Source organism: Leptinotarsa decemlineata, unplaced genomic scaffold (genome assembly GCF_025532065.1).
Source record: "Leptinotarsa decemlineata unplaced genomic scaffold, Ldec_3_MD MMD2_tig00026336_RagTag_RagTag, whole genome shotgun sequence".
NCBI lineage: Eukaryota > Metazoa > Arthropoda > Insecta > Coleoptera > Chrysomelidae > Leptinotarsa > Leptinotarsa decemlineata.
This window is the reverse complement of record NW_027412692.1, coordinates 404,718-425,926: the sequence shown is the minus strand read 5'-3', so window position 1 is coordinate 425,926 and position 21,209 is coordinate 404,718. Positions and strand designations below refer to the sequence as shown.

Genomic DNA, 21,209 nt, shown 5'->3' with positions numbered 1-21,209 from the left:
AGTTAAAAGGGGGTGCAAAAGTGGAAAACAACAATGACGTTTTTTGAAATATTCTCAAGTGCCAAAGAGACCTTTGTCCTTTGCTTCATCACCTTCTGCGGCTGTGGTAGACATCAGTACCTATACCACACTCGCAGACGAGAGTATTTTTCCTACAAAACGTTAATATATCTCTTGAAATGATAGACGGATTGATAAATAAGTTCTGCATTTAATAAACGATTATATTACGGAATAAAACAAAATATATTTACATATAAAAACAATATACACAATAAATTTATATACATACATAAAATATTAGTTACAATATTTTACGAATATGGTCATCAATATTTTCAATGCATTACTAGTGCTGGTTGTTCGACGACAACCACACAACAATTGCACATAATATAATAATTTAAGAATAATTAAGACATATAAGATACAAAGTATTGCTTTGTTAGTCACATTAGAAAAAATATCACTTATCCACATTTCGGCTTCATTCGCCCTTACCTAATCACATCTGAGAGAGTCCACCTCTTACATTCCGGAAAAACAATATTGAAAGGTATTACTGGAGTATACATACAAAAATTCATAAAAAAAGTTCATTTATCATTACAACAGCTGTACCTAAGAATTCATATATATATATACTTACATCATCTATGGCAAAATAATATATATAATTTGGTGATTGTTGACCATTTTAAGAAAGTTTTCTATTACGCGATTTTATAAAAGTCACAGTAGTACGCTATTCTAATGATACATGGCCCATTTGGATAATGACGGCCCAGAAAAATCTAATATTGATAGTTGTGGAGACAAGCACCAAGGATAGAATTGTAAAACTTAATAAAACCATAAATAAATATTTACATCTATGGACTATGCTCAAATTATGTATCTACATTCATTGTGAATGAATAATATATATCAGTCGAATGCTACATATTCAATGACGTTCTGAGAAAAACGTTCATAAGAAGTTGCAGCACAATAAAATTAATCATTCAATACTCGTCATAGCAATTCACTAGTAGTTTCCATATAAAAAGCTTCTGATATATGTACAGTTCTTTAGTATTGCCTTAGCTATAATAAATTATGTTCAGTGTCTTCATTTATTATGTTTCAACAGCAATCCTTAGAGTAACTCGGCTACCCTGTAGGAAAAACTCATCTATTCGTTATCAAATAGGCCTTTTGATTGCTTTTACACAACACAGTTACATATTTATTGGACAGTTTCACGGCTTCATTCGCGAGTACCAAAATATTGCCATGAATTTATTAAAAATAGTAATTTGTCTTTGTAAATAGGTTTGAAAACACGACTAGGGTTTGATTTGATGTTGAGTATGGCACATAAAAATATTTCTGCTGTTTTTAATGAATATCACCATTTTTAATAAATAATCACGACTCGTGTCTGTGTATTCTGCTACGACGAACACCACTCTTTCTGCGCTTGCGCTTAGTGTCTCTCTGGAAGGCTACATTTCCGGGATCATCAGCCAACTGCGGATATTTATGTATACTGTGTATATCGACCCCTTCGTACCCGTCGATGTCACCGTGAGATATCAGTTCTTCTTTCTCTTCCTCTGTCCAGTCGCCCCTTCCTTGGAAACCTGCAGCGACCAGCTGCTTTTCAATTTCCCATGCCCGTTCGACCGCTCTTTTGTGCGCGTGTCTCAAAATTTTGTGCGTCTCCAAATCGGGATCGGCCCCGTATTTGATGATGACTACTGCGTCAGGATTGTGCAACCGCAATTCTTTGATGGGTATAGAAGACCCGTGATCGGTGATTTCATGTGTCGAAACGTTGAACATTCCTCCTAATCTACGAAGCTCTTCCAAGTCGTCGCGAATTTTAAGTACATTGTCTTTAACGAAATAGAAAACGTCCTGATCGTGGATACTGAACTGCAGATTCAAGAAGAAAGAGTTATTGAACACAGACGTGACTACATCTTGCACTACACCGTTCACTCCTTCTACTACGCTAACTAGAGCTCTACTTCCTGCTCTGGATATGAGGACCCCTTCTCCGAAGACGGACCTCCTGTAGGCCACCCTTGGCAGAAGGTTTCTTGTTTTTGGCTCCATTTTTAGAAGAGGCTTTGGTACAAAGCTGAGATCCATGAATTTTTCATTTATCTGAAATGAAAGTTGAAATGAAGTTCGAGAGTTGAGTGCATCTTTAACGAAGATTTGTAAACATTGATATTATTAAAACCAATATCATAATACTGGTATTTGTTGAATTACGTAAATTCCTTCTGAGAGGTAACAATTTGGTGACATAAAAATTCACTAGAATATTAGAAAGTTAATTTGTTTTGGAAATGGAAAATACAATAAAAACGGGATGCCAAGGATCTTGCTTCAGCCAATAAGGAAAACACAAAAGAAAGAAAGCAATTTTATATTTTTTTGAAGTGAAGTAAAAATTCATAGGAAGCTGTCTTTCCATTGAGCAAAATATATTTTAATTTGCACAGAATATATATTTATTTGTTTAAAGCTAGAATTAGTATAGAAAGCTTCTAGATCTGATAGAAATATGAGATCATTGATAAATTTTAGAAAGCGTTTATCATTAAGAGATAATTTATTTAGGTATTAGTAATAAGTACCATTACTTTTTTTCATTCTTTTTTATATGTATATTTGTCTATATCAGGATTAATTTATATTTGAAATACAGAATGATTTATTGATCAAACCGGCACCACTGGATTAGTGAGAATTTTAAAAAACATTTGTAATTTGAAAGTTTATGAACATGGAAAATGTTAGTTATATGGTGCTACAAAATAATGTAATTCCACATTTTTATTTAATAATGTACTTGATTTTAATCCTCCAACATTTACCCAGAAATTTCAGAAACGAAGACCTACATTATTATAGACATTATTATAGCAAAGCTAACGTTTTGATAATAAATATGTGAAATTATATCAAGCATATGTCCTTGCTATCTCAAATTCAAGGCTTTTTTGCATATATCAAGTGAACTATTTTCACCCCTAGCAAATGACTGCCGTGAATATTCAATATTGTTCTCAATGCGACAGTAGCAAACTTTTTTATGTGAAAGTGATAAATTCACTCGTTTTCACTCGTTTGCTATGATTTGGAGCCTGATTGTCTTAAAAACAACCAATATCGCCATATGTCGAAGAAAATTTTGAAATTATAGCTTGTCATTCCAGTACAAGGAGTCAAGAATACATTTTCTGATATCTACATAAAGGGCCCTGATTTCACGCTAACAAGTATACGCATATTCTTATGTACATGTTACTTTATTCATTGCTAAAATAATAGCTTTTCTGAAATGACTTAACAAATTTTTGTTGATATACTGATGTTACTTGAAATACATCTTTACTAACCTTATCAGCGATACACTGCAATCCAGACATAATTCCGAAATCAGGTGCTAGTTGAGGAGCTGTAACAAGAGCCTTGGGTCTGTATATCATTTTCCCGATATATTGAGATCCCAGCATCTTTTCCATATCATATCCGTACATTTTCAGCCAGCTGTTGAGGTTCGTCATGTAGTTTATAGATAGCTTTGAGTTGATGGGATCGTTATTGTGAAATCTGTATATAAAGACATCCGTTGGTGTGGTTAATTTTGTTGCAAGATTTTCCCAAGCGGGAGTCATCCATTGTCCGACAATTGGATCGTAAAGTCTCTTATTCAGGTAAACAAGTTTGGTATTGGGATCTAAAATGCCACCGTGGAAGTCAACAGGAAGATAGAAGTCCGGATTCGTGTCTAGCTGAATATTACCGAAAGGAGTTCTTCGTATTTCTTTGATGAGATTACCGTTAATGTCAAATAATGCTAATGGCGAACCGTTCTGATCCGACGCAACATAGAACCTCTGCTCCGATGTTTCTACTGTTATTATGATGTCTCTCGAGTCATACAGGAATCTAAACGTTCTTCCAGATTTAGGGAAGTGAACGTGAGTTATTAGATTTGGAGTTGAAGGATTGGAGTAGAAGTACTGGGTGATGTTACCTTTATCATCGTTCCACGAAATGAGTCTCTGTTTATCATCGTAAAAGTACCAAGTTTGGAATTTATCTCTCTCAAAAGCATGAATGAGCTGACCTCTCGAATTATATCTGTATTTTTGTTCTCCTCTCCTTACTACATATCCTCTAGAATCATAACTGTTGAATTCAACGTCTCCATATTGGACGACCCGATCTCCGCTGTCATAACCTAGAGATATTTTGTCTTTTTCTTTGATTACTCCGATTATGTTGCCATTTTCGTCATAAACATATTTCCAGTTACTGGTTCCCACAACTTCCAATACATGACCATCTGAATTGTAGGCTATTCTATCCATGAATTGTGTCCTACCAACGAGTAGCTTTTGCATTTTGATTCTGTTTCTCGAATCATACTCAACTTCCAGTCTGAACACGTCGAATGATTTGATGTTGATTAGTATTGTTTTGATTCTGCCGTGATCATCAAAATCTGTTATTGTGAAAAATTGTTTCGTAGTGTCTTGCATGACTGACCTGTTGAACGTGTTTCTGTAAATTCTCAAGTCGCTTATACCTTCCAGTATACCGAGGTTTTGATTATATTTCAACCGGAGTTGTGGCAGTTCTTTGCCATTTATATCGACGTCAATGGTTGATAATCGCGCATTTCCATCATACTGGTATTTATAATGAGCGTTATCTAGTCCACTTTTACTATTGAACTTGAGTTTTTCATCTTTTAAAATTCCCGCGTGGTACTTGAATTCCTGCCTTACTTCAAAGTTCGGTTCTACGATTTCGATATTCTTGACGAGATCTAATATTTCGTGATATACGTAATGTGTTGAACTCATTCCTGCAAGAGTGGTTTCCAATTTTCCTGCATCATCATATACATAAGACACTCTCCCAGACTGATGAGGATATATTTTGGCCAGAATTTGCCCGTCATCATTATACATTATTTCATATGGATGGCGGTTCATTGGAGAAAAGTACTGATATTTAAAGAACCCAAGAGAAGTTTGCAGAGAGAATGTATGAATGTGCCCCCTAGGAGTGGTGAGAGACTGTAGAGCACCAGAATCGTCATACTGAAGTAGATAGTCAGATCCTCTTGGAGTGCTAACTTTCAGGGGCTGGAAACAAAAAAAATAATCATTTATTTATTTCACAACTGGTAAAGTAAATCACGATTAGTGAAAATATCAAGTAGATTTATAGGAATTGAAAGATATAATTGGCATAGAAAGAATCGAAACACTGCTCACAAACATCAGAATTGCAACACTCTTCTGGGTGATCGTTTCACCAACCAAGTTTGTGTCTTCAGGAGATGAAGTAAACTCACGCCGACTTGGTTAGGGCGACAATTCTTGTGTTTGGGAGTAAAAAAAAGTATTGTGACATTCCATTCAGTGACTCCTAGTGCATTGGTGACATTTTGTTCGATGAATAAGGAAGGAAACAGTCACAAAATGCAAACAACGCCTGGAAATCTACAAATTTGCAACTTTTGTAGCTTCCCGTGTAAAAAAAATGGAATTCACCAATCCCTATCATTATAAATAATGTACCAGGTAGCATACTGTGGGACTTTCCATCGATACTCAGTGTTAAGTGAATTATTTTTTATAAAAGTACTCACCAAACTACTGAACATATCCTTGAATGCGTAAACTAGAGATGATCCGTCGCCATACTTAATTTCGTTGAGTCGACCAGCCCTATCAAAACCATAGCTCTCACTCAAGTCTCCCCACTTCCACCTACTCAAGCGGCTGAATCTATCGTATTCTAACTCGACCTCCGTGAATATTCCGTTTCGTGGCCCCCATTTGACGGGTCTCGCCGACCGATCGTATGTCACATTAAGTAATTCTACTTTGTCATCCATAAACACTGACACCGAAGCTGTGTCTCTATCATACTCCATGGTGAGAAGATTTTCTCCATTCACCCGTAGTTTCTTTCCAACTTTGATGATGGTTCTCGGTACGAGGTTCTTTCCTTTGGAGTTTGGATTTGGCCTTACAAAATATCTCCATTCAAACCTATTGGCAAGGTCTCCACCTATTTCGGTTCTTTGTTTGGCTGGGACAGGATAACTTTCACCTAAGATAGGTTCTTTATCAGCTAGTACATTGTACGGTACAGTGTCTGTTGTGATACTATGGGTCCATGACGATATGCTAGTAGTGCTGCCATCTGCGAGTAGAATGATTCTGTTTTCGACATCTTCCAGTCTAGTGTATACACTGGACCCCTTGATGAGCATCGACACTGGCTTCTTATTGTTCTCACTAACTCTAACCGTGGCTCCTTTCACGCTCAGGTCAAAAGACAGGCTTATAATTTTTCCAGTCGGTGTAACCGCTGAGACTAGTCTACCGAACTCGTCGTAGTTGTAAACGTAACTTCGACCACTGCTATCCAGCTTGGTTTTGAGTAAACCAGTCGGGGTGTGATAGTCAAATGTAACATTGTAATTATCCGGCGTGCTCAGTTCGTACAACATTCTCATTCTGGACATTCGTAGTCTACACTTTTGCCCCTTCGTATTTTCTATTGAATTCACCTGACTAGAATAGTCTCTGAGTAGGAATACTTTGTTACCGGCAGCATCCGTAACGGTACTTAGTTTACCGTTGCTGGTGTTGACGTTGTATGTGAACACATAACTTGATTCACCTGTCAAGATATTTTTAGTAGCGATATGCTGCCCGAATCGATTGAATATATAAATCTCTTGACTTTCTGGGGAGTATATTTCATATTCCCTAGAAACACTGGCATCAGGAATGCTAGCCATGACTGATCTAATTCTATAATTCGCCTGATCTCCGATATGTACATGGCCGTCTGGACTGACTGTGACAGCAGATATTGTGTTGAATTTAGTATTAGAAGCCAGGAAATGGTCTGCTTCAAAACAGTCACAACCTCTCTCCAGACAGTTACATTTCGATTCAGCTCCAGCATATGGCGATATTTTTCCGTCGGTTCCGATCACTCTCACTCTGTTTATCCTCTGTGAATCGCTCTCCGCCACAAACAATTCACCGGAAGAACTGAATGCAATGCTCTGTGGCATCACCAGAGTAGCATGCGTTGCAAGATCAATATCGTATCCACTAACTGGCGACGCGCAGTGTAGTGGCCGCCCTGCGATTACTTTAACCCTGCCATCTAGAGTCAACTGGAGAATCATATGGTCATCTATGATGTGCAACGTGTTGTCCAGTGGATTGATGGATAATTCGGTTGGCCAACGTAAGTGAACCTCTTCGATGTTCAACGTACCTTCACAAGGTAATGGTTTCCAATGTGATTTGTGCATGTGGTTTCCTATAACAGTCGTAACAATACCGTCTCTATCAACCATTCTGATGTTGGTGCCGTCAGCGAAAAATAGAACGTTGTCGTTCGATACTGCCACACCTTTTGGATATGCCAGTTTAGCATCTCTAGCTAAGGCACCATCTCCGCAATGTGCTTCATCTCCAGGAAGGCATCTTTCCCCGGATCCGACAACAGTTTCCCAGTTGTGGTCAGGATCACTGTAATCATCTGTGTTTCGAACTTTGATAATTTGGTGGGACTCCGGGTCAGATATATACAGGGTACCGTCCAAAGGACTCAGAGACATGTGGTATCGGTAGGATACTCTCGTAGCACTGAAAGGAAAACTTCATTGAATATTTGAAATTAGAATAAATTATTATTTTTCCTACGAGTGTGTGGAGAAGTGTTCTTTTTTGATGATTTATGTTTTGGAAAGGTTTTTGCACCGGGACATACATTTTTTTTCTTGTAATGATAATATACATGAAAGAAAGCATGTTTTTAGACATTTCAACGCATTATGTAACACTTTGTGAGACTTTCACTAACAGTTTACAAACCGAAACATTGTTGGGGTTCTGTAAACTGTCCAGTGAAACTTTCACAATAGAGTGTAACTTGATAAGTTATGGATTTTCTCCAAGTATCAGCTAATTCCATCACATATCAGGAAAATTACATCAATTGCAAGTAAACTATTCATACAGTGACAACTGGATATCGACGTTAAAATAGGTTACTTTAGTTTTCAATTAACATCTATTAATGATGCTTCAATAATATTCCGAAGTGCTAATGGAAAATAGCAACTGAAATGTGGTCAAAAAAACTATATGGGCATGTTCCTGCACATTTTATTTTTACTGTCCAAATCATATTGGTGCACTTCCTACAATATTTACTTTTTCAATATAAGTAGCTAATGATAGGTTCATACATTCAACATGCCTGGTTTATCTATCTATCTGTACCTAAAATTTGAACTTCAGTATTGTGGTCGAAATATTCAATTCAAGAAATTGTAGGAAGATATTAATATTGTTCATCATCGGTTTGAAAATGTTAGGTTCATTATATTTTCACACTCGTAGGAAAAATGCTGTACCAGAAGTCGCGAAAATTGTCTTTTCCACACTTAACGTCTTCATGTCGTTCAGTCAATGTAGTCTACAATTCACGTAATTTCGGTTCGCCTACATTTGAATTTATAATCAAGGTGTTATTCGATTTGTAATTTCACAAGGAGTAAGTTAAGAAGTTATAAATAATTTAGTTGAACAATAAAAGGGGGATTTATTTTTTTGGGAATATCTCAAAAACTATTGTAGATATTCAATATTTGAAAAATGATCCTTGAAGAGAAGAAAATGTCTTAAAATAATTTTCACCCCAAGAAACTTTATCAGCAAGATTTATAGTTTTGGTTGAGCGATAAAAATACGGGTAAACAGGGATGATTCGAGTCGTACATCCAATGCTGATTCGGTCGATTCAACAAAAAAAATTTCAAATCATCATAAATATTAAGGAATAAATGAAATTGGTACTTGGTGGGTAGCTGGATAAACAATAATCCTAAGGTTAGAAAAGATTCTAGTTGGAAAAATTGATAAAAATCAATTTTCTATTTATTTATGAACAATCAAAGAATATGTTAAAAGTTGAGAATATGAATGAAGAATTGAAAAATTTTTTTTTAAACTCAATAATAATTTTCATTTCTATTGTGATAAACAAATGCATTGATTATTATTGCTAATAATGAATTAGAAAACAATTTATTTGAAAAATATTGCATAAAAAAGTGTTTATTGACTTTTTTGCCCATAAATATTAATATTGAGAATTTTTTTAATTATAATTTTTTTGACTACTGTTTTGTAACCTGAAAAAATATAATATTTTGCTATTTTGAATTCATTTTATATATATCATTTTATAACAGACACTTTTTTTCTATTTTTAATTTTATTTCTTTTTTTCCAAATTAATACCTACATGATTCTTTTCATTCAATTTTTTAATATTTGAAAAGTAAAGTGTGAGAAATACAACACTAGAAAAAATAATATATTTTTTTGAATAAGAAAGAGTAGTGCCAACAATGGTTTTTAAAAAACAAATGGTTACTTAATATTTGATATTTTCTGGCACAAATAAATAGTTAGTTATAATTTTTTTTTCAAAAACGATATTTTTTCAAATCATTTTTCAATTATCAGATTGATTTCCCAAAAAAGTTCATAAACAATGTATTGTTTATGAATTTATGATGGTAACTTGATTAGTGAAATACGCGTTGGGAGACATTTTTGTTATGATGTGGGAAGTGATTTTAATAATACATTGTGTTAATTTTTTGAACAATAAGAACGTAAACTTGAAAAAATATTAAATTAATGTTACTTTCATGAAGAATTAAACAATGATGTATTCATGCTTTTAATTGCTCAATTAATTATTAAAGGAAAATAAAACTGCAATAAAATTAATAATCTTGGTGCTACAGTTTCGAGAGGTGAGAATTTTCTCAGCAAATTTTTTGCTCTTCAAGGATCTTTTTTCAAATTCTGAATATCAACAATAGTTCTTGGGATATTTGCAAAAATTCGAGTTTCTCTTTCCGTTTTTAATTTTTAAACTATTTTTTGCTCGAATTGCAAAATACTGTTTCTGAAGTTACACATTGAAAGAAACTTCACTCATAATTTTCGACGAAAGCAAAACTGAAATTATGCGAATTAGCACTTGCGAACTAGGCTAAAGAGTCATATCTGTGCGGAGAAGAACTATTTTCTGCAACTGTTTGGTGAATAACTATATTCTTACTTTAATCTGACGATGGTTCTCACAACTCCATCAGTCTGAATTTTCCTGACTAAATTGAAGTCGCCAACGAACAGAGATCCATCTGGTGAACTCGCCAAAGCTACAGGTGCTAGAAGGCGTTGTTTGGAAGCCTGTCCTTCGCAGTCCATACAATCTAGAGGTCTCTGGTGGCCGTCGCCCATAGCCGTCAATATCACCCGAGGTTTATGTTTGAGGTAAATATTCGATCCGTCACCTTTTTGTAGGATTCCTGAAACAGTAAGACATATAAACTTCGGAAACATATTTGATGTACACGATATCTACCTTCATGAAAATTGTATCTATGGTGAATATCCAAATTCCATCCACCAACTTCCGATATGCTCATATCATGGCCGCTTAGTTTGGTAGTTTGAACGTCCCATATGATGTCCTTGCAGTCGCTGTACTCGTATCCAACTTTGACTATGGCGTTCGTTACTCCATAAACCCGCTGTCGGTAAACGTTTAATCTATTCCAGGCGTAGGTGAATTTGATGACTGGATCGGCCTCGAAAACTTTTTCGAAAAGTATACCTTCTATGGTGATTCTTAAATGGATCAGTTTCAGATCTGACGGAATTTCATCTGGCGTCAGTTGGAGTTGAATAGTGGACAGGTATCCGGCAGCGCGCGAACTGTGGTAAACCAAGTTCAGTCCAGTTCCGGGAATGCGAAGGCTTTCTTGCACTACTTGAGATTCTGCCAAAATTGCGCTTTTGTCGGGACATGCACCTTGGAAGCCATGCTTCCACGTGGCGAGGACAACTGGCTTCATGGTATCGTAGTCGTGGGAGCTGCATGGCTGAGGTATGATGTTGACAGTTCTTTCCTCTCCAGTTGTCATTATGACATTATCAATTATAACCACCTCATTCCAAGGAACGAAAACTATACGACTTTGCGCACTAAAGGGTGACCTTCCGAATTGGAGTGTAACAGCTCCACCACCGTTAACGAGGAGATCAAACCAACCGTCATCTCGTGTGAGAGTGAAACCTTCTAGAGGAGTACTGGTACTGACTCTAGCTCCCATTAGACCAATTCCCATGGGCGTTGTTACTCGGCCTCGAACGACAGCGGAACGGCTGTTGAAAAATTGCGGGTTAAACAATTAGTTGACAATTGCTACTTCTACAAATAAACATAGAACTGAAGCAAACTAAGAGAACACGAACACAAGTGGATGTGACACACACAAGAAACAAGCACAAATAATATACCAAAAATATCATCGAGTGATTTTTAAACTATATATGTTACTACCTCTACCTAATTGGTGATTTCAATGGCATCCAGCCTTACCTCGTATTGAAGTGGTTCCAAAATACACTGAGCAGCAAGAACGAAGAAAGTGAAATTGATGAATTAATATTAAAATAAGTTGAAGTTGAGGAGCTGCTTGTTTGAAATCATTGAAAGCTCTACGGACGCCTGTCATCATGTTTAATTAACGAGCAGATTTACTAGTGATTTGAAACTCAACAAGCAAGTAAGAGAGTTCAGTGAAAGAATTACATATATGGGAGTGTGTTAACATGGGGCACAACAATGCGGCTAGTAAAAGTCTTAACAAATAACATAAAAACATGTAATTTTATCAAACATTGAGAATAAATGGAAAATTTGATGGCTTATTAACAGAGAACTCACCTTTCATTGAAGGTTTCTTGTCGAGCATAATTCTGTAAACTTCCCTCGTCTATGAGAAATTTCATTCTTTCAAAAAAGGAAGCAGTTATAGAAGGCGGCTGTTTACGCAATAGAATGTCTATTGGTTTTGGTGCAGACACACATAATTGGCTGCTTTTGCATACGGGGTTCATGCAGCATTCTGGGTCCTCGCAATCCACAAGTCCATCTGTACAATGAAAGTAAAGTAGATCGAATATTAGAATTGATAATCAATGAGGAAAATTACCTTTATCATTGTCTCTCCCATCATTGCAATTTTGTTCTAACAAGATACTGCAATCAGGACCATCCCATCCATTATCACATCGGCATTCCCACATACGTTCCGTGCTGAATCGGCACTGGCCATGAGCTGAACAACTGTTTGGGCAACCTTCTATAGTACAGTGTTTTCCATTCCAGCCAGTTACACAGAGACAGGTTCCATTTTTACACTGACCATGCTCGTTGCATCTGGGATCACACTGTTTGAGGTTACAGTATTCCCCTGACCATCCAGGATCACACAGACACGATTCCGAAACACAGTGGCCGTGATTACCACAGTCCAAGTCACAAAGTTCTAGAAGAGAAAAAGTAATTGAATATCAAAGTTCAGTCGGTTATAATAACAAAGATGAGTATTTCCCAAAAAACTCTACATAATATTGGGTTCTTCTAGGTATTATTTTTCCAATATATTGAAGAAGTGTCATCTGCAAACATTATATCTTCTACTGTTTATACTAGACGTACAATTAACATAATATATATGATCAACAAACTGGTTCAAGAATGGAGCCTTGAGAAATACAACATAAAGTAATCCTCAAGGTGTATAAACTCAGTAATACTGAATCTGTGGAGTAATTTGGGTTTTTCAAGGTTTTCGAATAATTTGCTGTATACTGAATTCTTGATAATTTTAAAGAAGACTCACGAAATTGAAACATGCGTATTGTATACCTATAACTGGTTTTTTGTTTTTTCAGATAGCGTGTTACAGATGTTAAATTTATTAGTAGGTATCAAAGGTGCTGTAGGTTCTAATTTCACTCCTAATAATTTTCAACCTAATTTTTTTGAATCCTGAAATTTTTCTTCATTCCAATCCGTTGATACTTTCTTCTGCCATTTCAAATTGGTTAGTTAAAAGTCATTTTATTAATGAGAATTATGTTGAAATACAGATAGTGGCAGATAAAGGGCCAACTTTGATGAAATAACTATTGAATTCTTCACAAATTTCTGCTCGATTTTGAATTCTCCTGTTTTAAGAAACGTCTATTTTCTGTTCCATACGACCCTTAGTTTTGTTGTGTAGCATAGTAACATGGTAGTGTTAAACAGTGGTAAGAATGGTGCCTTACCTTTTGAACAATCATCACCGGACCATCTGGGTTCACAAGTACAGGTTTGAGATTCCAAATCAAAAGTTCCATGGCCCGAACAGTCGGGAAGACATTGTAGCGCATCTTTATCCATTTGACCACAGTCCAAACCTTTCCACCCCTTCTTGCAAATGCATGCACCTTCCACACAATAACCATGGGAGGAACATGTAGGATGTGGACAGTCAGCTGCGAAAAAATGCAAACAGTGTTAATTTTAGAGTCGAAACGGTTAATCCACAAGATTACTGAAGGCATTCGATGGTATCAGCGTTTTAGAGAAATGAGAAACTTATATTTAATGCCTAAAATAGAACATTACCCTCTTCGCAATATTTTCCTTTGTAGCCACGAATGCAGTTGCATTTTCCGTTCGCGCAATGTCCGTGACCATTACAATCTGGCACTTCGCACTCGTCATGCCTCAGTTGGCATTCCTTTCCTTTCCATCCAGGATTGCACTGACATTCTCCATTGATGTATTCCCCGCGTTGGCTACACAGCACCGGACATACACCTAACAGAAAGACATTCAGTCATGCATAGGCACAAGCGAGATGGTTAATTGCTCAGGAAGATACTTGAGGTTACCAGCCACAAATTTTTTGATCATTGTCTAAGTATTACTCACTTTCGCTACAGTCGTCTCCTCCAAACCCAGGATTGCACTGACAGTGACCCATTAGACATTCCCCTTTTCCGCTACAACCATTTGGACAGTTATGAGTCATGTCATCGGCTACAGCGGCAACGAATGTTACTTCCTGAGGATCTCCATCGTCGTTGTACAAAGATAAGAACCAGTGACCTTGCTCCATGTAATGCGTGACTTCCTTCTTCACAGTTGATTGCTAGAAGATACATAAAATACAAGTCAGCATGGTTATTCTGCTAAAAAGCTACAGAAGAGTTCATAACGGAAGTGACTTGTTGCAGTATAATGAAAATATATAAATAAATCAATGTACCAATTCCATACTTCTAACAGGGCTATAATACTAGCATGGACCTTACACGGCATCTTGAAGGATAATTACCAACAACCAACATTACTGAAATTAATGTTGATGCTTTTGTAAATACCGATTTCTTCGAACGTTTTCAAATCAGTTGTATAATGCTGAATCTTTGGAAAATAGATAGGATTCTAATAGGGACCTATATGTGCAATATATTTTTCGACATTGGACCACAATATTTTATTAAAGATCTTGCATCAACTAGTTATAACAGGATTTGATTAAATGTGTTTTCAAAATTACTTTTCAATGAGAAAAAAAGTTTGTTAAAATCGATTTAAAACCCAAACAATTCACTACTTGTCCGTATAAAGGAAAGGATATCCAAGCTAATGCAGAGTCAAAAATGTATTAAACTAATCTGGATACCTTCCCACACTGGAATCAGAGGCAATGAGAAAGCCGATGCAGTCGCTCGCAATGTTACAGTTACTCCTTCCGCAACACTGTTTGAACCAATTTCCCACTCAGATTACTTTAATTTCATAAAGAAACTAATAGCAAACACTTGGAAAGTGGAAAGAAAGATAGATGGCCATGAAATCAAATAAATTACGTGAGAGAAATCCCGACATGCGCTTCCAGAACTACCAATCGGCCCAACGAAGACATCAAGTCATTCTTACTCGCCTCAGAATCGGACACACAAGACTAACACACCAACACCTTATGAAGAAAGAATATGCTGCGGAGTGTGATATTTATAGTGAAATCAACAGTGTGAAACACATTATCCTGGATTGCCCAGTTTTTGAATATGAAAGACAAGAAGCTAGATTTCCCAGTGATCTCAGTTCTGCCCTAGACGTGGTGAACTTGAACTCTTCAGTAACCTTTCTGAAATCTATTCATATATTACATAAAATATAATTATATATAATTGTTCCTCCGCTAATAACCCTTCGCGGTTGATGCGGTTATTTTTGAAATAAAAAAAACACAACATTATTTGGTGTGGTACACCACAAAGACTAATTCTTAAACCTTTCCTCTTCAAATTACCACCTTTATCGAAAATTGTTACGAAATCTGAAATTTTAACCTCTGATGTCCATTGTCATAGGTTGTTTAGGTGATTTATGGCAGAGTTGAAACATTAAACATGTAAATGGTTTTCGGTGACGAAAACTAATGACGTTAATGTTGATAGCCCCTCCCCATCACATTACAGAAAGATGTATAACTGCTCTAAAGCTTGTTGAAATGCACTTTTTTCAAGGATTCATTGGATTTTCAAATGATCAGTAATATATCTGAAGCCACCACATCAGGGATATTATCGTTAAAGATGTATGAAAAAAGTAGATACTGATTTGTTTCTAATTCTCTAAAGTCATAAAAAATTATATTAGAGGTTAGTAAACGAAAAAATATCATATGTTTGTAACTGTAAACAGTCTACTTACATGCGATGCTCGTGTTGTTCTTGCTTTGAACCCACTAAGGACTTCTAGGATGTGATACTGCGTATGAGTAGGCAATGCATTTCGTCGGGCGTAAACTCCAATACTTGCTCCTCTAGGAATATTGTAGTCGAATTGAACGTAAGCAGCTTCTGATTGATAGAATTGCATGTTCCAGTATCCATAAGGGGGGATTTCTTTGGATAATCTTTGGCCTAAAGAGATTTGGGAAAAGGTCGTTCCGTCCGGTGGGAACGATTGAGCCGGAAAAGTACGGGCACCTGGAGCATAAGAAATCATTAAAACTGATTCACGCTTTCTATAAATTTTACTACCTGATGTGGATTCATGCATTTAGACCCATATACACCATGAGTAAGCAATATTCACCTAAGAAATGATTTGAATCATATCTATTCTGGAGAGAGAAGTAAAGTAGTATAGAACACTAATTATTATTGAGTTATGGAAGCAAATGACATTTCTGTATAACATATGAGGTGAAAAGTTAAAACTATTGTATAAATATAGCTACAATGTAACAATAAAAAAGATTACTAATTTTTCTCGAGGTGTACTAGAAGGGAAATTGATCGTTTCACATATAGAATGTTTTTTCAATAGTTTGGGCGGTTGAGAATACAGCAGAAAATACAAAGATGGTAAATATTTTTTTTAGATACATTCAAAGTTATTTTGAAAGATACTTCTTAATGATTGTCTAAGTTGAGAGGACTAGCATGTGGAGGTGGTATCTGTATCTGTAGAGTAGGGAGAGTGAGTGTAAGCCTAAACCACTTAGGCCACATGTGACTCATTGAACATCCTCCTGAAGAGTTGTCTTCCTAGGTCATCGTCCATCCTGTCCTTTCCAGGAAGGTGGAAAGGTCACTAGGAGACATCTCCTTTATATCGGCAGGTGTAGGCCAAGACTCGCCGAATACACACTCTCTTATTGACGATAACTCCGGGCACTCGCAAAGGACATGCCTGACAGTCTCATCTTCCTGTTCACACATCCTGCATAGAAGTGTGTCCACTAGCCCCATATTATGGAGGTTTTTCCTTAGCCAGTCAGAAATCCTACTGTTAGGCGTAGATTTTTCCTGGTCATCGCCAGATATTTCTTCGGCGCCAGCTTCCCAGGGTCGCCCAAGGTGATCCTGGCAAGATTACATCCTTTGATTCAATCCCATCTCTCTGAGGATTGAGCATGGGTGTAACATTTGACTAGTTCCGCAATTGTCGAAGTCATCAGGCCGTAGGTGCCACTGGGTCCTAAAATTCTTAGTCCAGCTTTGGCTTAATCTTGGTGACACTCTAGTACTAGCCCTGAGGTTATACGTTGTCTGTTCAATGCTAATAGGGCTTGTCTGCTGTCAGTGCAGATTGTTATGTTTTTGCCAGAAATTCCTTTCTTGGTTATTTCTTTTGTGGCGATTGAGATACCAGCCAGTTCTGTTTGGACCAAGCCAGTATTTCTTCCCATTCCCCACTTAATCTTCAGGCTTAGTGATCTAGAGTACACTCCACATCCTGAACCTTGGTTTTTGAGTCGTCTGTATACATCCGTATTGCATTTGTAGCATCTGACTCTTTGTTCTGCTTAATTTGTATTTTGTGGGGCTTATTAAACACAAACTTAGGTTCAATTGCATCATTTGTTGCCTGCAGCAGAGGTTGCGCAGTAAGCGCATTCCTACTTCAAGGCTTACACCAGCCGTGCGCAATCGTACCATGGCCATTAACGTAACCTTCTTAACGTACAGATCCAGAGGGGGCAGACCCGTGATTAATTAATTGCCGCGGTTGGTGTTGTTCTCATGGCTCCTGTGATGTTTAAATAAGCCAGTCGCTTTATTTGATATAATTTTGGATGGCCGTTGCTTGTAGAACTTTCGGTCCCCATGCAATGACTCCATACGTTAACATAGGTCTTATTATTGCAGTGTAGATCCAGGTGACCACACAGGGTGAAAGACCCCATGCGCGTTCCACTGTCCTTCGACATTGCTCATAAGCCACGTATGCTCTTTTTGCTCTACTCTGTAGATGAGAGTTCCATGTTAGCTTCCTGTCGAGGATATTACCAAGGTATTTCACCTCTTCAGTGAAGTTTAGTTTGCTTTTGAAGATTTTGGGAGGTTTTGAGCCCGTTAAACTTCCTTTCCTGGTGAAAAGGACCATCTCAAAGATTGTTTTATCAAACGCTCCCTCGATATCTATGAATAAACCCAGGGTGGGTTCTTTGTTGTCCAATGATCTCTCGATTCATGTGGAGGTGGTGCAACACGGCCAAAATTCTCCGTTTTTGTCAATAGAACTGAAGAACACAGAATGAGCACTGGTGTTTTTATTTGATATTTGACCATTTTTAAAGTTCATATTACGAGACTGCATTATTCAATACTCATTCAATTGATATTCAATGCTCATCGATTGCCTCCATATAAATGACTGTTTTGCAACAAAAGTTTGAATGAATTACGATAGTTAATAGAAATGACCTCATTTCCAAATTATTTTCTATAAGATATTTGGGTTTATTAACTTTCCTAACTATTAGTGGAAACTTATAAGCAGAAAATCATGAGTTATAACTACCAAAGGTGCATCTGGGTCTAATGTAAAATGTGTTGATTTCCAAGCAGTATTAGGTGAATTATGATAATGTATACAGTGAAGGTATTTTTGTTAAACATGCAAAATTTATACTGGTAGGTTAATTTACACAAAATGTAAGTCAGGCATGCATGTGACTGGATGAAAATGCAGATAATTTTATATACTACTTATATTTGAATACAGCAATGAATGGGTTGGATCTGTGATTTGTCGATGAAAATTAGCTTAGCTGAGCAATCACTCTGTCATACCTTCTAAAATAAGAATGGTGGGTGGTGGTGGCAATTTCGTAGTTATTTCTGGACAAAACGTCGACCAAGTTTCAGAGGTCGAAGGTACATCAGTTGAATCTGTGGTGGAAGAGAGTTCAGCATACGAATCAGTAGTGTTAGAGGACACTGATTCTGTACTACTTGCGCTGTTCTCGGTAGTTGATATGTTCATCGGCAGTATAACTGCACTGTCATAATTGTAGTCTTCATTGCTGAATGATTCTGGAAAGGTATTATAATCTAGACAAGGACAGGAACACTCACAAGCGCCACCAGAACTATCTTTGATATTATCGAAAGCTTTGGAAGCTGGCGTTACAGGTTTATCTGACACTTTAACCGACTCTTTCGAGTGAATTTCTTTGGTATCAACAATAACACTCGGGTCCTCGTTTCCGTCAGTTGGCACAGACACCGAAAGCACATAAACAGATTGCTCAGTATAAGGATTGTTAACATCATGACCAGCGGCTATGGTTAAATTTATGAAAAATCTTTTGGATGCCATGCTGGAGTTGTGTACGGGAGGTAAATCTATTACTTTCACTCTGGGGCTAACGGGTTCAACATTGTTAGTTTCGAAATCATTTATTGCCTTGATGTTAGTAGAGGTGTTATGAAAAACAACGGGGTCATTGAAGTTGATTTTTTTCACGTTCATTTCGGAATCTAAAGGAAGAATGGATAAGTTGGCATCCGTCAACTCTTTGGAGTTTTGAGATTTGGAATCAATACTTTTGGAGTTGTAGGTTGCTTTGGTTTTTTGAGGATCTGATAAAGTATGGTTGTTCAATTTGATGATGTGGATATCGCTATCTTCCTTGATGAAAAATAAAGGCTCATCATTTTGAAATTCTGAAGATTTGTAGTCTTTATGATTTTTGTTTATTTCATCATAAATCTCGCTGTCTAATGTGAATAGCGAATAATCTGAATCACTATCATCGTCATCAGTAAATGGTACCGGTGTAAGGTCCTTATTTTCCTCAGCTGTCATTGGTTCTAGAGTCGATGAAGTGTTTGCGTTATCAAACTGTTCCACACTTTCTAATTCTTCGTAACTACTGGAATCTTTGTCGGAGTCCACGACAGCCTCCATTTCGCCAGCTTCATTGGTATAAGCAGATGGTACTGTACTCTCGAACCCTTGATGAGTGGTATCTGAAAATTCTTGGGTGAATTGGGAAGATGTGTCGGTAACAAACTCCGTCGTAGTTTCATTGATCTTAGTATCTTCACTTGCAGATATATATTCTACAGCCTCATTTTCGGCAGACAGTGAACTATTAGTTGAAGATGCAACATCAAGAAGTGTAAAGTTTCTCGAAGTGAGATTGTTCAAGTCATGCAAAGGTTTAATCGTACTATCATGCAAACTATCGAGTGTGTCCGGTCCAAGAGTACTAGGGGGGCTACTGGTGTTTGTGGCGGCAGTCGATAACACAAAAGCATGCGGTGTACCTAAAATCTCTCTACGTTTTCTGGAATAGGCAAGTTTGTATTTACCTCCGGAATTCGAAGTTTTCGGTCGGGTCGATGTCGAAAGGTTCGTTTCGGACGGGGCCGTTTTTGAAGCGGGGACAATTTGCGTGTTGTCCCCCACGAGAACCTCACAGGGTTTCGTATTTTGATATGACCAGTTCAACAAACTCGATGCTGAAATTGAAAAAAACATTATATTTTGAAGCCAAGAACCAAAGTAATATAAAAAAACGAAATGAAAACCAAATGGCAGTCAATAAATCATGTCAGACAAGCAAAGAATAATAATAATTATAATGAAATTGCTTCAACTGAATGAATGAAATGGAGTCAGATGAATAATTCTTAGTAAATACAAGCTTGTCGTATAACCAGTGTGGAAGGTGTCACTAAAGTATCACTTTATACCAAAATCTAAAAATATATTCTATAAATTTCACCTTCACACAGAATAACTTTCGTATGTATCCCTTAATACATTCAAGGTGTGGCAAAAATATTATGAGTAGAACCACTACATGTTATCTGGCAGAGCTGTGCTGTGGTCCTTCACAAGACACATGTATCAGTAAGCTCCCATTGCTCGGTTTAATTAGTGAAGTTGTGTTTTGGTTGTGCCTTATGCACAACCAGTTCCCTATTCACCTGATCTAAGTCCCTGTGACTTTTTCCTTTTTCCTCATCGTTTCGGGACTTCAGAAAAGAGTGTAATAGACGTGCTGAAGATCAGACGGTTGAATACTTACAGCGCTACTACCGATTTCTACATTACAAAGTTACAAAGATTCATCAAAGAGAGTAACGAACAAATGTATTCAAAAATAATACTTTCATCAATTGTCAATTTATTTGACGTAAACTCCAGAATGTAATTGTTTACACTAAGAGTAAAAAATAGTGAAGGGGATTGTAGACGTATTTTTCCATATACAGGTAAAATCTCTGAACAGACAATTAAAAATAAGCTTCTTAGGTTTCTGATAAAGAAAAAAAAATCAAATAGCATTATATCGCTATCAAAAGCAAATAATCTTGTAAAGTAAAAAAATGTAGGTGAATCTGTGAATTCTATTCATTTCCTTCCCTGCTTCTTTTAAACTAATCATACACCTAAATCGGAAAACAGAA

At 36.7% G+C, this 21,209-nt stretch overlaps 1 protein-coding gene across 5 annotated transcripts in view; it reads right to left on the bottom strand.

Moving 5' to 3' along the window:
* Nucleotides 1-210: 210 nt before the first annotated feature.
* Nucleotides 211-21,209, bottom strand: part of Ten-m (teneurin transmembrane protein Ten-m) — a 319,613-nt gene continuing 298,614 nt past the window's right edge. For 3 of the 5 annotated variants that reach the window (XM_074183332.1, XM_023173240.2, XM_023173248.2), the window contains 12 exons: nucleotides 18,579-20,255; nucleotides 15,706-15,983; nucleotides 13,912-14,131; nucleotides 13,603-13,797; nucleotides 13,260-13,469; nucleotides 12,137-12,472; nucleotides 11,869-12,076; nucleotides 10,501-11,303; nucleotides 10,195-10,444; nucleotides 5,669-7,697; nucleotides 3,399-5,159; nucleotides 211-2,154 (listed from right to left, as the gene is read on the bottom strand). In XM_074183332.1, coding sequence (XP_074039433.1) covers nucleotides 1,411-2,154; nucleotides 3,399-5,159; nucleotides 5,669-7,697; nucleotides 10,195-10,444; nucleotides 10,501-11,303; nucleotides 11,869-12,076; nucleotides 12,137-12,472; nucleotides 13,260-13,469; nucleotides 13,603-13,797; nucleotides 13,912-14,131; nucleotides 15,706-15,983; nucleotides 18,579-20,255 — 8,711 coding nt within the window. In that variant the 3' untranslated portion in view covers nucleotides 211-1,410. The remainder of the gene's footprint in view (nucleotides 2,155-3,398; nucleotides 5,160-5,668; nucleotides 7,698-10,194; nucleotides 10,445-10,500; nucleotides 11,304-11,868; nucleotides 12,077-12,136; nucleotides 12,473-13,259; nucleotides 13,470-13,602; nucleotides 13,798-13,911; nucleotides 14,132-15,705; nucleotides 15,984-18,578; nucleotides 20,256-21,209) is intronic. The other 2 variants (XM_074183333.1, XM_074183334.1) reach the window with 2 other exon arrangements.